The sequence below is a fragment of the Anolis carolinensis genome, chromosome 2, assembly GCF_035594765.1.
Source record: "Anolis carolinensis isolate JA03-04 chromosome 2, rAnoCar3.1.pri, whole genome shotgun sequence".
NCBI lineage: Eukaryota > Metazoa > Chordata > Lepidosauria > Squamata > Dactyloidae > Anolis > Anolis carolinensis.
In genome coordinates, this window is record NC_085842.1 from 156841763 (window position 1) to 156856569 (window position 14807).

General features: G+C 45.2%; 1 protein-coding gene across 4 annotated transcripts in view; it reads right to left on the minus strand.

The window, feature by feature from the left end:
• adcy6 (adenylate cyclase 6) overlaps positions 1-14807 on the minus strand; it is an 86838-nt gene that overhangs the window by 43542 nt on the left and 28489 nt on the right. For all 4 annotated transcript variants that reach the window (XM_008104027.2, XM_008104026.2, XM_008104028.3 and 1 more), the window contains exons 8-10: positions 13518-13676; positions 12418-12559; positions 11334-11462 (exon numbers count right to left, since the gene is read on the minus strand). In XM_008104027.2, coding sequence (XP_008102234.1) covers positions 11334-11462; positions 12418-12559; positions 13518-13676 — 430 coding nt within the window. The remainder of the gene's footprint in view (positions 1-11333; positions 11463-12417; positions 12560-13517; positions 13677-14807) is intronic.

Here is a 14807-nt window from a genome sequence, read left to right on the forward strand (position 1 = left end):
ATAGCATTACTGTGTATTGAACTACTTTTTCTGTCAAATTTGTTGTATAACATAATGTTTTGGTGCTTAATTTGTAAAATCATAACCTAATTTAATGTTTAATAGGCTTTTCCTTTATCTCTCCTTATTATCCAACATATTCGCTTATCCAACGTTCTGCCGGCCCGTTTATGTTGGATAAGCGAGACTCTACTGTATTTATAGAAATCAGTAACATTATAGGATCAAACATCACTCCGGATGCTAGGTTAGCATTATTAATGGATGCCACAAAGCTGAATTTAGAAATGAAAAAGAAAGAATTGGTTATTATCTTACTCACAGTGGCGAGACTTATAATTGCAAGGAATTGGAAGATAGTAACAAATCTTACACTGGAAGCATGGTATGGGGAGGTATGGAATGTAGCCTTAAATGATAAATTATCAATGGAAATGAGGGTGTTCAGGGGGAAAACTAATAGGTCTGATTTTGATTTATACTGGTCAGTTTTTATTAAATATGTTCTAGAAAGTGAAAAAGGAAAACAATACAATCATGTTTGTCAGGAATTTTGGATATGACATTTGTTTAATGGTTGACTTATAAATCTTATGGTAAAGGAAATGATACTTGTTTGGACCTTGGTGGTGGGGTTATGTGTTTGTAAAATGTTCATTGTTTTTGTGTTTTGTTTTACTGAAAGTTGTTAATGTATGTAAATAAAAATTAATTATTAAAAAAAGAAAAGAAATGGAGATGAGCACCCACCCCCAGAGTCGGACACAACTAGACTTAATGTCAAGGGAAAATCTTTACCTTTACCTTTAGTGTGTGCAATTCGACAAGTATATATTTTTACACATGAAAATAAAATCCATCCACAAACAAGAGAAAGGGATCAAATGTCTTGAGGAAATACAAAGCTTGCAAAAATACAAACACACATTTTGGAAGCCAGTCAGTTCTTCTGAGATGGGGGAATATCCAAAACAGCCCTATGAGGTCTTTCCATAGCCAATTAAAGATGATTAACTGTTGGGGAAGAGGGCTGAATCGGAAAACCAAGAGAATGAAGTATCAGGAAAAGGGCACTACAGTATAGCTGAATATTTGAAAAGAATCACTACAGCATCTGGATGCACAAATCACTTGATCCAACTAAGTCCATTTTATCCCTTCTACATGCAGATCCAGCTGGGAATAGGAGAGTGAGAAAGAGGGAGGATTGAAGTGTACAAGAGTTTCAGGAGTAAGCCCATAGTACATAATAGTACACAAAGTGCTTATAAATAAAATAAATGACCCTGCTATTGCTCTGTATAAATTCGTTGTTTTGGCCTTCTTCTTCTAATCAGTCTCCATCAGGAGCAGTTAATTCTGTAACAATGGTACAATGGTAGCATGCAACTGCACTTTTTTCCAGACACAACGACATAGCTGGCATTCAGACGTCAACAACCATTGCATCTCTGCTTAAATTACACAAAACAATCAACTAGACCTATGTGTCTCAAAAACAAATCAAGGGAAAGTGCTCTTCAGAAAAGTAAGTGTTTTCATTCTTAATACATTTAAAAAAAAACAAGTTCAGGTGCAAAATGTGTACCTCCAGTTTTCATTCAGAAAAAGGTGTGACATATTTATCAGAAAGCACCTGACAGCTTCAGATCCCATCTAATTTTGGAAGCTAAACTGGGTTAGCTCTGGCTAGTACTTGGATGGGAGACCAGAAGTAAATACCATGTGCTATAAGCTGCATTTCAGAGATTGAAACTAATAAAACCAACCATGAGTCTTTCTTACCAAAGAAAACCCAACAAAATTCATGGGTAGCCATAAGCTGATAGGTGACCTGAAGGCACATACACACAGCCATAATGTGAGGGGAAATGAATTAAGGGTACAACTGAATCAGGTTTTTACTGCATGCCCAGAAAGCCTCATTAGACATTTTTGTTCCAGTACATGCACACAAGGAACTCTTAATCTCCCCACCCAAGTAAAATTGCCAAAAGTAATTCAGGCACAAAGTCCATGGCCTCTCCCCCCAAAGCTAAAATGCACACTTCCTTGTCAGGTATGTGCTTGATCTGAATCGTAAAATTCTTTTATGCTGTCCCTGGAAAAGACCCTTAGTCCCGAGTAGCTGCTAACAACAAACTGTGTTACAGGGGAATCATGATCTGATCACATATTCAAACCTACAATTATATCAAAAGCTTCTAGTATGAAGAATACTAATATGCTAAAATACTAATATGCTATTGCCGTTGTTGTTGTTGATGATGATGATGACAGGCATGGGCAAACTTCGGCCTTCCAGGTGTTTCGGACTTCAACTCCCACAATTTCTAACAGCCAGTAAGCTAGCTTGGATTTCTGGGAGTTGAAGTCCAAAACATCTGGAAGGCTGAAGTTTGCCTGTGCCTGTGATAGACTTTTAGCAAAGACACCTGACAAACCAATGTACGTTTCTTAAGAACATGTTTTTAATTGTTTTAAGCTAGGCATTTAATTTTAGTTCCATTTAAAAATCAATATTGGCAGAGTCTCCTTATTCAAAATGCCTGAGACCAGAAGAGTTTCGGATTTTGGGGTTTTTTTCCCTTCAGAATTTGGACTACTTGCATTTGCACATACGTCAATGATAAGACATCTTAGAAAAGAGACCTGAGTCAAAACCCAAAATTAATGTATGTTTCATAGGCACATAGCTGAATTTAACTTTATACAGTATTTTACATAATTTATGCATGAAACAAAAAAGTCACCCATGTGGAAGATTTTGGATTTTTGGAGTACAGTAGAGTCTCACTTATCCAACATAAACGGGCCGGTAGAATGTTGGATAAGTGAATATGTTGGATAATAAGGAGAGATTAAGAAAAAAACCTATTAAACATCAAAATAGGTTATGATTATACAAATTAAGCACCAAAACATAATGTTATACAACAAATTTGACAGAAAAAGTAGTTCATTATACATTAATCCTATGTAGTAATTACTGTATTTACGAATTTAGCACCAAAATATCATGATATATTGAAAACATTGACTACAAAAATGCGTTGGATAATCCAGAACGTTGGATAAGTGAGACTCTACTGTATTTGATATTTTGGAATTCCAGATAAGAGATGCTCCACTGTCAGAACCCTGCTACTAGAGCCTGGATGTGGCTCTGAGTTTCAGGGTCACTGACATTGATAAGACACCTGCGTCCCAGGACTCGGAGGAGAAACGGCTGATGGACTTGGCGGGGAATTTGCGCGGGGTTTTACTGAGCGGGAAGAGACTGTTCAAATGAGGGGGAGGGTATATAAAGGAGGGTTGGCCGGAGCCTCCCATTCTTGGCTTTTCTGATGTTCATGTTTCCTACAGTAAAAGTTTCTGGTGATATCACAGAGAGTCTTGTGTGTTCATTCAGGAGCGGCTGTGGTGAGCTGACACTAAGCCAAGAATACGGACACCATCCCGCTGTAGCGGTGAGGTGTAACATGCAAGTGGAGGATGAAGAGCTCTTGGGCGCCGGAGGAGGAAGGTCGGAAAGGGCCACTCCCGAAACGGACGCTGAGTTCCACCAGCTGGCGGCCCTGGCGTCATCCACCGCTTATGCCCAGCCAAATGGGGTAACCCAGAGGCGCGGAGTGGTGCGGGGAGATAGCACCGGAGGAGAGGAAGGTTCACCTTCCCCAGGCCCGCAAAAGATGGTGTTTCTGGAGGAGAGGATGTCGGCGATGGAGACCACCCTGGCAGTGATGTCGAGGGCGATGGAGCGCCTGGCGGTTTTGGCGGAGCCGGAGCGAGGAAGGGAACTCCGGGCTAGCTCAATGTGGGACGTGAGCATGGGAAGCAGCCAGGGCTTTGCAGACCTCCCAGCACCGAAGGGAAGGGAAATGCGAAAGGAGCCCGGTGCCCGGCCCAAGATCCAAACGAGCCTGACGCGGGTGGAGGAGAGTGACGACGAAGGGGAAAAGCCTCCGAGAATCCCGGCTACGCTCCCAACTGAGACCCTGGTGCCCCTGGCGAATGCCGGGCGTGGCACAGGACAAAGGGAAGCAGCAGCGGGGCCCACTGGCCCGCAAGGGGGCTTGCGACGGGCGGAGGATTGGGGATTGCCACCACAGGGACCCCTACCGAGACGAGAGGATCTAAGGATCGAGTTTGGGGGAGAGTCCTCTGAACTGGATTTTTTCCTGACCACGGTGAGGGGCTATATGGAGGACAATGCCCACACTTTCAGAACGGAATCCAGCCGGGTACGGGCCATTGGTGCAGTGTTGAAGAGGGGAGCGGCCAGCTGGTACGTTCAACTACACGCGCGGCGCGACCCATGTCTGGGGTCACTCCGACGCTTTATGGGGGCCCTGGAGACCCGTTTCCGAGATCCACTGGAGCAGATCCGGGCGAGGGAGGAGTTGAAGACCGTCTCCCAGGGGCAGAGGTCGGTATCTGAGTATGCGGAGGAGTTCCAATGCCTCGCTGAAAAGGTGCCGGAATGGTCTGCAGTGACAAAGATAGAACTCTTCAAAGAGGGGCTCAGGCGGGAGATCCTCTCCTGGGCGGTGCATCGTGATGAGCCTGACACACTGCGCGGATGGATTCAGCTGGCGGGGCGCGTCGAGACATCGCTGGCCCAGGCGAGGAGGCACCGAGGAGGGCTACAGCAGCGGCCGCAGATGAAAGAGGGGAGCCGGAAGGAGGGATCAACCCCAGCCGGGAGGAGAACGGAGCCGCCAGGGAACGTGAGCACCAGCAGGAGGGGCTGCTTCGTGTGCGGCCGTTTGGGCCACAGGGCTGCCGAGTGCTGGCAGAGAAAAGGGGAAGGCGGAGGCCCGCCCAAACCAAGAGCCGTGGCAGGGAAACGCGCCGAGGAAGAACCGCCGATGAGGCACCACTCGGGGGGGTTGGTAAGTCAGGACAAAGCCATGATAGTGGTCCCCATTCAGCTGGAAAGTGGCAGCAAACAAGCAACCTGCAAAGCATTTGTGGATTGTGGATGTTCCAGGAACATCATCTCCCCTGAATTAGCCGAGGGATTGGGATGCGAAAGAACGAACCTAGAATCCCCAATAGCTTTTTCGCAGTTGGACGGATCCACAGCATCGGGATCATTAGCTAAGTACAGTGCCGAAGATGTAAAGTGTAAGATAGGGAGTTGGGAAGGAAAGGTGTCATTTGTGATATCACAAATAGCCAGCTATAATGTTATACTAGGCATGCCATGGCTGGGGCAGGCCAACCCGCAAATCAACTGGGAGGATAAGAGCATGATCTTCAGGATGAAGTTGGAAGAAGGGAGCCAGGAAGTGGAGAGAGAGCCGGGGAAAAGGGGGGAGGAAGACTCTATCAGGATAGCAGAACTGGCAGATAAATTACCCCCAGAGTATCGGGATTTTGTGGACGTATTTGATGAGAAGGAAGCAGACAGTTTCCCACCGAAGCGGAGAGTTGAAGTGAAGATAGAGCTAGTCCCAGGAGCAGAGCTTCCTAAGGCAAAAATATACCCAATGTCGGCTAGGGAAAAGGAGGAACTGAGAAAATACATTGATAAAAACCTAGCGAGGGGTTTCATAGAGCCTTCAAATTCCCCTCTAGGGGCGCCTGTGTTGTTCAGGCGCAAAAAGGACCAAACGCTGAGGCTCTGCATTGACTACAGGGGCCTGAATGCAATCAGTTCTGGAAATAAATACCCCCTACCTTTAGTGAAGGACTTGATCGCCCAGTTATCGGAGGGACAGATATTCACTAAATTGGACTTAATTGAAGCATACCATAAATTGCAGATTAAACCAGAGGACAGGTGGAAGACGGCCTTCTCCTGTGCATTCGGATTATTCAATTATCGTGTGCTCCCTTTCGGTTTGTGCGGCGGAGGCGCCGCGTTCATGCAATTAATCAACGAAGTGTTGCATCCATTGTTGTACAAGGGAGTCTTTGTTTTTTTAGATGACATATTGTTAGTATCTCGGACTAAGGAGCAACACGTAGAACTAGTCAGGGAAGTCCTGCAAAAGTTGAGAGAAGCAAAACTGTATGCGAAGCTTGCCAAGTGCGAGTTCAATAAAGACCAGATAGACTTTCTGGGGTATAGGATTTCCTCCCAGGGAGTGGCGATGGACCCTGCGAAGGTAGAAGACGTGAGGGGGTGGGAAGCCCCCAAAACACGGAAGCAGCTGCAATCCTTCCTAGGGTTCGCAAACTTCTATAGAACATTTATCAAGGACTTTGCGCGCCTCACTTTGCCATTAACGGATTTGTTAAAGACTAAAGGTAGGGGAGAAACAGCCAAAGTGAAGGCCCCAGGGGCCAAACTGACCTGGACAATAGAATGCCAGGAAGCTTTCGAAGCCCTTAAAAAGCGTTTTACGGAGGAGCCTGTCCTACAGCACCCTGATATGTCTAAAGCCTTTGTATTACATTGCGATGCGTCAGACCGGGCATATGGGGCAGTTCTGCTACAGAAAGACGAGGGGGGGAACCTGAAGCCATGTGGCTATCTGTCAAAAAAGTTTAGTGATACAGAAAAAAACTGGCCGATTTGGGAGAGAGAAGCCTTAGCGATTCTAAAAGCACTAGAGTGCTGGAGACACTTCCTGGAAGGAAGTGGAACACCGTTTGAGGTGTGGACTGACCATAGAAATTTACAGTATCTAAGATCCCCTCGTAAATTATCAGCGAAGCAAATTAGATGGGCCCAATATTTCAGCCGTTTTGATTTCAGACTCAGATTCTTCCAGGGGAAACATAATATACTCGCTGACGCTCTCTCTCGGATGCCTCAGCACGGGGGAGGAATTCAGGAATCTGAAGGGAGTATTTTTCTTGATAAGCAATGGGGCCTGGCAGTACTAACTCGAGCACAAGCGGCCAAAGAAAACAAACGTACTGCCATTTCCACGGGGGGAGGAGAAATATGGGAGGAAGAGTTGAAGCGAGCGTATGGAATGGACAAATGGTTACAAACAAACAAAGAAAAGGGAGAATTGTGTGGGGATTTGGTGTTTGTAAATAAGAAATTGTATATTCCTGAATGTTTAAGACGAGAAATGTTAAGGAAGTACCATGATAACAAGGGTGCGGGTCATCTAGGCCCCACCAGGACTATTAAACTGTTGGCCAAACAATGCTGGTGGCCCGGAATGAGGAAAGACGCCAGGGGGTACGTCACGCAGTGTGAATTATGCGCAGAGGGAAAAACACCACCGGGGAAGCCCCAGGGGCTATTGCAGAAGGTGGTAGAGCCCATGAGGCCATGGGAATGCGTAGCCATGGATTTTGTAGGCGAACTACCCCCCAGCAGAGGCCACAGATACATTTGGACAATATTGGACTTATTCTCAAAACAGGCACACTTTGTGGCTCTGCCAAAACTTCCTTCAGCTGAAAAACTTGCGGATTTGTATGTGAAGCACGTATATCGCCTACATGGGTGTCCCGACAAGATAATTAGTGACCGGGGAGTCCAATTTACTGCAAAATTTTGGGGAAAATTCTTACAGCTGTTAGGAGCAGAAAGGAACCTGAGCTCGGCCTTTCATCCCGCGACCAACGGGGGGGTCGAACGTACCCAACAGACACTGTGCCAATTCTTAAGGATGTACACCAATTATAGACAGGATGATTGGGCGGACCTTCTTCCGTTTGCTGAGATGGCTTTTAACGGGGCCGTACATTCGGCCACAGGTCGTGCCCCATTCGAAATAGTATACGGACAGGAGGTGGCACCTTTCCCCAGGCTACCCGAGTGGAAGGAAGGGGAGGGCCAGACCGACGAGGAATGGCCGGCCAAAATCAAGCAAGGGTGGCGAACCGTGGTAGAGGCATTGCGGGAAACACAAAAGAAGTACAAGCTCTTTGCGGATCGTAGGCGCCGAGAGGGGGACAAATTGGGCGAAGGAGATCTGGTTTGGCTGAGCACAAAAAACCTGAAATTGGGGTTCCCATCCAAGAAATTGGCTCCACGCTATATAGGGCCATTCAGGGTAGCAAAAAGAATAAACGAAGTGACCTATGAGCTGAGGCTACCAAAGGACCTAGGAAAGGTACACCCGGTATTCCATTGCAGCCTGTTAAAAAAGTATAAAGGAACTCTGGACAGCGGAGAACAATAGTTGTGTTTAATCTTTTCCTTCCAGGACGAAGGGGAGGAGGACGCCATGTCAGAACCCTGCTACTAGAGCCTGGATGTGGCTCTGAGTTTCAGGGTCACTGACATTGATAAGACACCTGCGTCCCAGGACTCGGAGGAGAAACGGCTGATGGACTTGGCGGGGAATTTGCGCGGGGTTTTACTGAGCGGGAAGAGACTGTTCAAATGAGGGGGAGGGTATATAAAGGAGGGTTGGCCGGAGCCTCCCATTCTTGGCTTTTCTGATGTTCATGTTTCCTACAGTAAAAGTTTCTGGTGATATCACAGAGAGTCTTGTGTGTTCATTCAGGAGCGGCTGTGGTGAGCTGACACTCCACTAGTATTAGCTTCTTCTTTTAAAATGTTCCTGTGAGGCACCTTGAGTCCCATATTTAAACCAGTTAAGGCATACATGGAAAGAGGCTATCTTCAGATGTAGGACACAAATGCCACTCAGAATGACCTGGCTTGCATTAGGTAAAGGTAAAGGTTTTCCCCTGACATTAAGTCTAGTCGAGCACCAACCCCCAGAGTCAGGTACATCTCCATTTCTAAGCCAAAAAGCTGACGTTGTCCATAGACACCTCCAAGATCATATGGCCAGCATGACTGCATGGTGCGCCATTACCTTCCTGCTGGGGCGGTACCTATTGATTTACTCACATTTGCATGTTTTCAAACTATTAGGTTGGCAGAAGCTGGGGCTAACAGTGGGAGCTCCCCCAGCTCCTCAGAGTTGAACCACCAACCTTTCAATCAGCAAGTTCAGCAGCTCAGTGGTTTAACCCCACTGCACCACCAGGGGTATTGCAAAACACAATTGCAACTGGAGGATATATTCCAGAGTCTGGGTGCTACTACTGAAAAAGAACTTGGGTAGAATGTGACTTCCACCCTGTTCATTTCATGCCATCTACGTAAGTACCATCATTTGAGGAGATTCTGTCAAAGGTCTCTTAAACAGCTCTTACAGTAAAAGAAGAATACAGAAATTTACATATTTTGCTACTGAATGGCAAGTTGATACAGATTACAAAAAAGGGTAGTGGCTTTATTTGTTTTCTCAGCTGCTAAGATCAAGATCACTCTAGCTTTCTCGGACATGATTTGTGGCAAATTGGATAAAATATAACTCTGACATGTTATGTGCACCATTTTATTGCCAGTAATTCTGTTGTCCTGGGATTTTACAGTTATGGCTTGAAGCCATAACTACCCCCACCCCATCCCCACCACCCTTCTCCCAGGGCCATTTCCTCTGCCAATGAAGAGCTTATTGTACATTTTCTGGCACAGTTCAAGGTGACCTGTATCCAACCTGAATGACTTGGGACCTGCAGGTTTTGGAAGCATTGTCTCCCTTACTCCTATTTTCCTTTTTGTTCCCCAGGCAGCAGATCTCAGGAGTCATGACAAGTCAGCAAATAATTATTTATTCATTTTGAGTTGTAATTTACTGCCAGGACATGAAAGAGATGCTAATGGGATGTTGCACTAATAGGATTTTGTTAAGTCTGGGGGTTTTGGTGCCATTTCAAGAAGCAAAAGGTCTTGGCATTGTCCTTAGGTAAAGGTAAAGGTTTTCCTATGACATTAAGTCTAACTCTGGGGGTTGGTGCTCATCTCCGCTTCTAAGCTGAAGAGCCAGCGTTATTCGTAGATGCCTCCAAGGTCACGTGTCCAACATGACTGCATGGAATGCCGTCACCTTCCCGCCAGAGTGGTACCTATTGATCTACTCACATTTGCATGTTTTCGAACTGCTAGGATGGCAGAAGCTGGAACTAATACCGAGAGCTCACCCCACTCCCCAGATCTGAACCACCGAACTTTTGGTCAGCAAGTTCAGTAGCTCAGCAGTTTAACCTGCTGTGCCACCGGGGGCTCCAAGCGTTGCCCTTATAAGCTTTAGAAAAAAACACCCTTCTGCATTGAACTATATGTAGCAAAGTATACAGAGAGGCTTTTTTGGTGATCAACAAACAGCTGTGAAATACGTTTTCCTTATTACCCCCAGGATTAACTAGAAAACCTTCTTGGAATTTTATTAGATTTTCCAATTTCAAGTAAAGAACCAAAGCTAAAGCAGTTCAGTGGGCCAGACAACTTTTGGACATCTGGGGTACGATATTCTGTCCTTAACCTCTCTAGTTAAAGGACTTATGGGCCTTTTCACACTAGTGTTATGATTCTACTTCATCTGCCATGGCAGTATCTTATAGGATCCTGGGATTTGTAGTTTGGTCAGAGGCATCAGAGGAGCTCTCAGTTTGAGGGCCCCTTCCTGAACTGCCAATCCCAGGATTCCAGAGGCTGTTGCCATAGCAGCTACAGTAAAGTAGTTCCACTATAACTGCCTAGTGCAGAGCTTTCCAAACATTTCATTTTGGTGCATGATTTCGTGACACAGTAATTAAATTTTACTAGCAAACCAGTGGTTAGGCAAACCCCTTGTAAAAGATAAGGATGCATACACGAATTATAATAATGATATGCATGAGGACACTACATATCTCATGAAAACCTTTCATTTATATTTTCAAAAACGGATGATTTGCAAGATAATAACATACATTTCCAATATTTTTTGTCATTTCACATTACATTTGCACAACACACCTACACACTGCAGCCGACACATTAATGTGTCTCAACACACAGTTTGTAATGCTCTGGTCTTGTGTCAGGGCTTCAAATTAGCACAGCCTGAAAAAACATTTGTTTGACAAGACAAGACATACAGACAAGATGGTCAAAGTCACCACAAGGCATCACTTCTGCCAGTCGTGGGTGTGCGAGAAACCAGATCATGCACAAGCTGCATTACTTTAAAAAGTTAACTCCTTTGGGCAACACATCTCAGACCCCTCTCAGCCAGTAGAGACATGATGATTGGGGAAGGGGTTTTGCAAACTGTCACACCAAAAGGTAACTTTTTCAAGCTTTGAAAGTTGTGTGTGGCCAGTTTGTCATTGGCAATGTTACCAAAAAGCAACATGGCACAGATTTTTGAAGGTGGCATGAGAACAAGCCCTTGCTACGCTCCTATCCAAGACTCAAATACTGAAAGGTGTCTACTATAGAAGTCAATAACCAAAGACCTGCAAGCAAATGGTACTGCACAATCAACAAAAAGCCAGAACCCAGTAGTCACTTTCTCTCCACCAGTCTTTTTGTCCCAAAACAAGCCTTCTTCCTGGCTCTTGCTGACACTCACCATCTGCCGGAAAGCCTTGGAGTCCTTAGTCCGAGGAAACGAGCGTTCAGGGACCCAGCGAGGCACCAGCCCCTCGGTGGAATTGGCCTGAGCCCTTTGCAGCTTGGCCAAGATGGCTTTCTCCTCTTTCTGTTGAAGACAATGCAACAGAGGAACAAGGTTCATAAAGGGGAGCCATGGTGAGGGTGATCCAAGCACCCTTCCCTCTAAAAAAAGAAAGAAAAAGGTATATGTCCAGATAGAGAATGGAGGGCTCTCCAAATGATGTTGGATTATGACTCTGCTAATGGGAAAATACTTTTATTCAAACTAAATAGAAACACTTCTATGTTTTTGTCAATGTGAGATTTTTAAAATGTTTCAATTGATACTTTAAAATGACATCTAGTATGAATAACTCACTGGTGTTCTACTGAACTTTTTGATATTCCCTAAGCCACTTTGTATTCTAGCTTGGGAGAAAGATGGGATATAAATAAACACCAATCATCCCCGCTTTTTTTTCTGTGTCAGGAGCAACTTGAGAAACTGCAAATCATTTCTGGTGTGAGGGAATTGGCTGTCTGCAAGGACGTTGCCCAGGGGACGCCTGGATGTTTTTATGTTTTTACCATCCTTCTTTTATGTCCCTGCATGGGGATCTGGAGCTGACAGTTGGAGCTTATCCACGTTCTCCCCAGGTTGGATTCAAACAGGCAACCTTCAGGTCAGCAACCTAACCTTCAAGTCAGCAGTCCTGCCAGGACAAGGGTTTAACCCAATGCGCCACTGTGGGCTCAGTGGGGGCTCAGCAGGTTGGGTGAGAGCACTGGCTAGGGACAATGAAGTTTGAATCCAACAAGATTTAGAAAGCAAGAGATTGACCATCCAACATGTATGCATGTGTGTGCAGGCTGAAGATGCAGCTTCTGCTGTTTTATCTTTGGACAAGAGAACTCGTTCTGTGAGCCTCACTGGTAGTACACACCAAGCCCTCTACAAATGAACAAGCAAATGCGCTAGCCCTCTTTTCGGTACATATATGCCATCAGGGCAAATTATTATCATTCTATTTCCACTGTCCCTGCCTCCATCTTAGACTCACTCGTTTCTGGCTGCAGCCCACAATGAAGAAGGTTTCGATGTTATGCTCCTTGAGGTAGGCATTGCGTTCGCCCCCGTGCCCTGGTTCCACTTCGTAGTCCTCATTCAGGTACTGCAGTGTTGCCTGGGTGATGTGGATCCGCCTGACATAGAACATTATTACTCATACGACTCATCCAGTGAAACCCACTTCTCTCCCAACTCATGAAAGAGCCACCTTCATAACCACCATGACGCTCTTCTGGGATCTTACACTCATGTGGAAGAGATAAAGCAACCCTGAGGTGACTTAGTCTATGCTTAAGAGGCATGCTGACCAAAAAGGTCAAGATGGACAGATAAGACAGAAAGAGAAGTGTCAGAGAAGGAGAGATAGCAAGAAGAATGCAAGTCACATGGGGTCTAGGAGACTGAGGAATACCTGACAAGAAGCTTTGGACGGGGAAAACCTGAAAGGGCAACTGAAAGAACCAAACTGCAGGAGCCTCTTCCAGAAGCATGGATGGTGGTTCAGAGTCCCAAGTATGTACAGCTGGGATGGGAGGTATTTAGTTTATATGCACCAAGTAGTACAAGCAAGGGAGAAAGGCAGTGGGGTTGAATTTGGACTAGCAAACCAAACAGATGACTGGATGTCAAAAGCCAAGGCAGATGGTGATAGGAAATCTTAGTTTGGAAGTTTCAGGAAAAGAGATAGCAGACCCCATAATCTTTTACCAACTTCACAATGTTTAAGTAAAGTTGGTGACTACCTATGTCTGCGGATTCTTTGTGCTTGCTCCAGTCATATCAAATGACTCATTTACATGAAAACTACAGGTGCAGTTGGAAGATCTTTCTCTGCTAATTGGCTATAACACCATGGGGCAAGCTAAAAAGAAGAAGAGAGATTTGTGAGAGTCAAGAGACTGACTGGACAGGAGGCGCTCTCCTTTTAATCCCTTTGGGTTCTGGCTCCACTCATTGCAAGTTCTCCTCTCCCAGATTTCCCGAGATGAAATCACCCTTTGAGGGGGTGAGGAAGTTCTCCACCTGTGACCAAGGATGCTCCCTCCCAACAACCTTCCCTATTCTTAGGCTTAGAAAGTTTAAGAAACTTACCCAGCTTTGCCACCAGCCTCCATTTGGTTGGCCAGGGTGACGTCATTGGACCAGACATCAAACTGCCACTTGCGCAGCCCCAGCACTCCACAATGCACACGCCCGCTGTGGATCCCAACACGCATGTTCACATTCACCCCGGTCACTTCACGCACCAGCCTAGAAGAAGGACAATAGGATAAGGATCCAAACCTCTCTCTCGTTACACACACATCAGATAGCAAAGGACATGAAGGCCTACAGAGGTATCATCCCGAGAGGAAGGAGAGCCGCTGTCAATTATTAATAGTTTCATAAATGTATGTGCATGGTACTTTAGAAAATAAATAAAGCCAGTTCCTGTTGGGGAAAGTTTTTAGTCTGAAACAGGCAAGGCTGTAGAACTAGAGTGAGAATCATATGACTCACAATAGCCCTAAGCCAGCACAGCCATTGATAAGGAATGCTGGAAATTGCAGTGCAATAACATCTGGAGGGCCACAGAATTGCCACTCCTGGTTTACAACTTGCCTGCTGAAATAAACTATGCAAACAGGGTGGGATACAAAGATAAAGATTTTGAGCTCAAAATAGAGTAGGTTAATATATTGCAGTAAGACTGTCCTATAATTGGAACAGGAAAAGGAAGAGCAGTATGTAAAGCCATTGCCATCATGACATCCAAAAGTGGCATCTTTATTTTCTGTTAGCAAATAGTTTGGGCTTGTGTGTAAGTTGTGCTTTGGTGTACAAATGTCTGTGGATAGAGACAAAAGAATACTATGCCAAACTCTAATTGTTTCATATTGCTACCATCCTGTCCATGTTAATTGAGGCTGATGGAAGGTATAGCCCCAAACATCTGGAGAGCATCACACGAGGCAGGCTGTTTTACATGCTGCTGTTATCATGCTTATGACCAGCTCACCACAGCAGTTGGGCTATTATTTTCCCAAGTGACCACAAGTTTCTATTTCTGGGTGTTTACACATAGTGAGTTTACTTCTGCCAAAAGGTTATTTTGCTCTCTCCCACAGAGACTCAGCAAAAAGATTCATCATTATTAGTTATTAGTTGTTGCTATTATAAAAGAAATTCTTCCACCATTTCAAAGGATATTGAACTAATCCCACAGAAGCTGACAGTATTCCTGCTGCAAGCAAAGTTTCCAACAAAAGCCTGGGAAATTTGCAAGACCTCTGGATGGACTCTCCATGGGCTTGCCAACCCATATGGAAAAGTCAGTTTTCCTCCCTTCCGCTTCTATGAGCTCAGGCATTATTTGAGAAGCATCTGACCAAGCATCCAGTG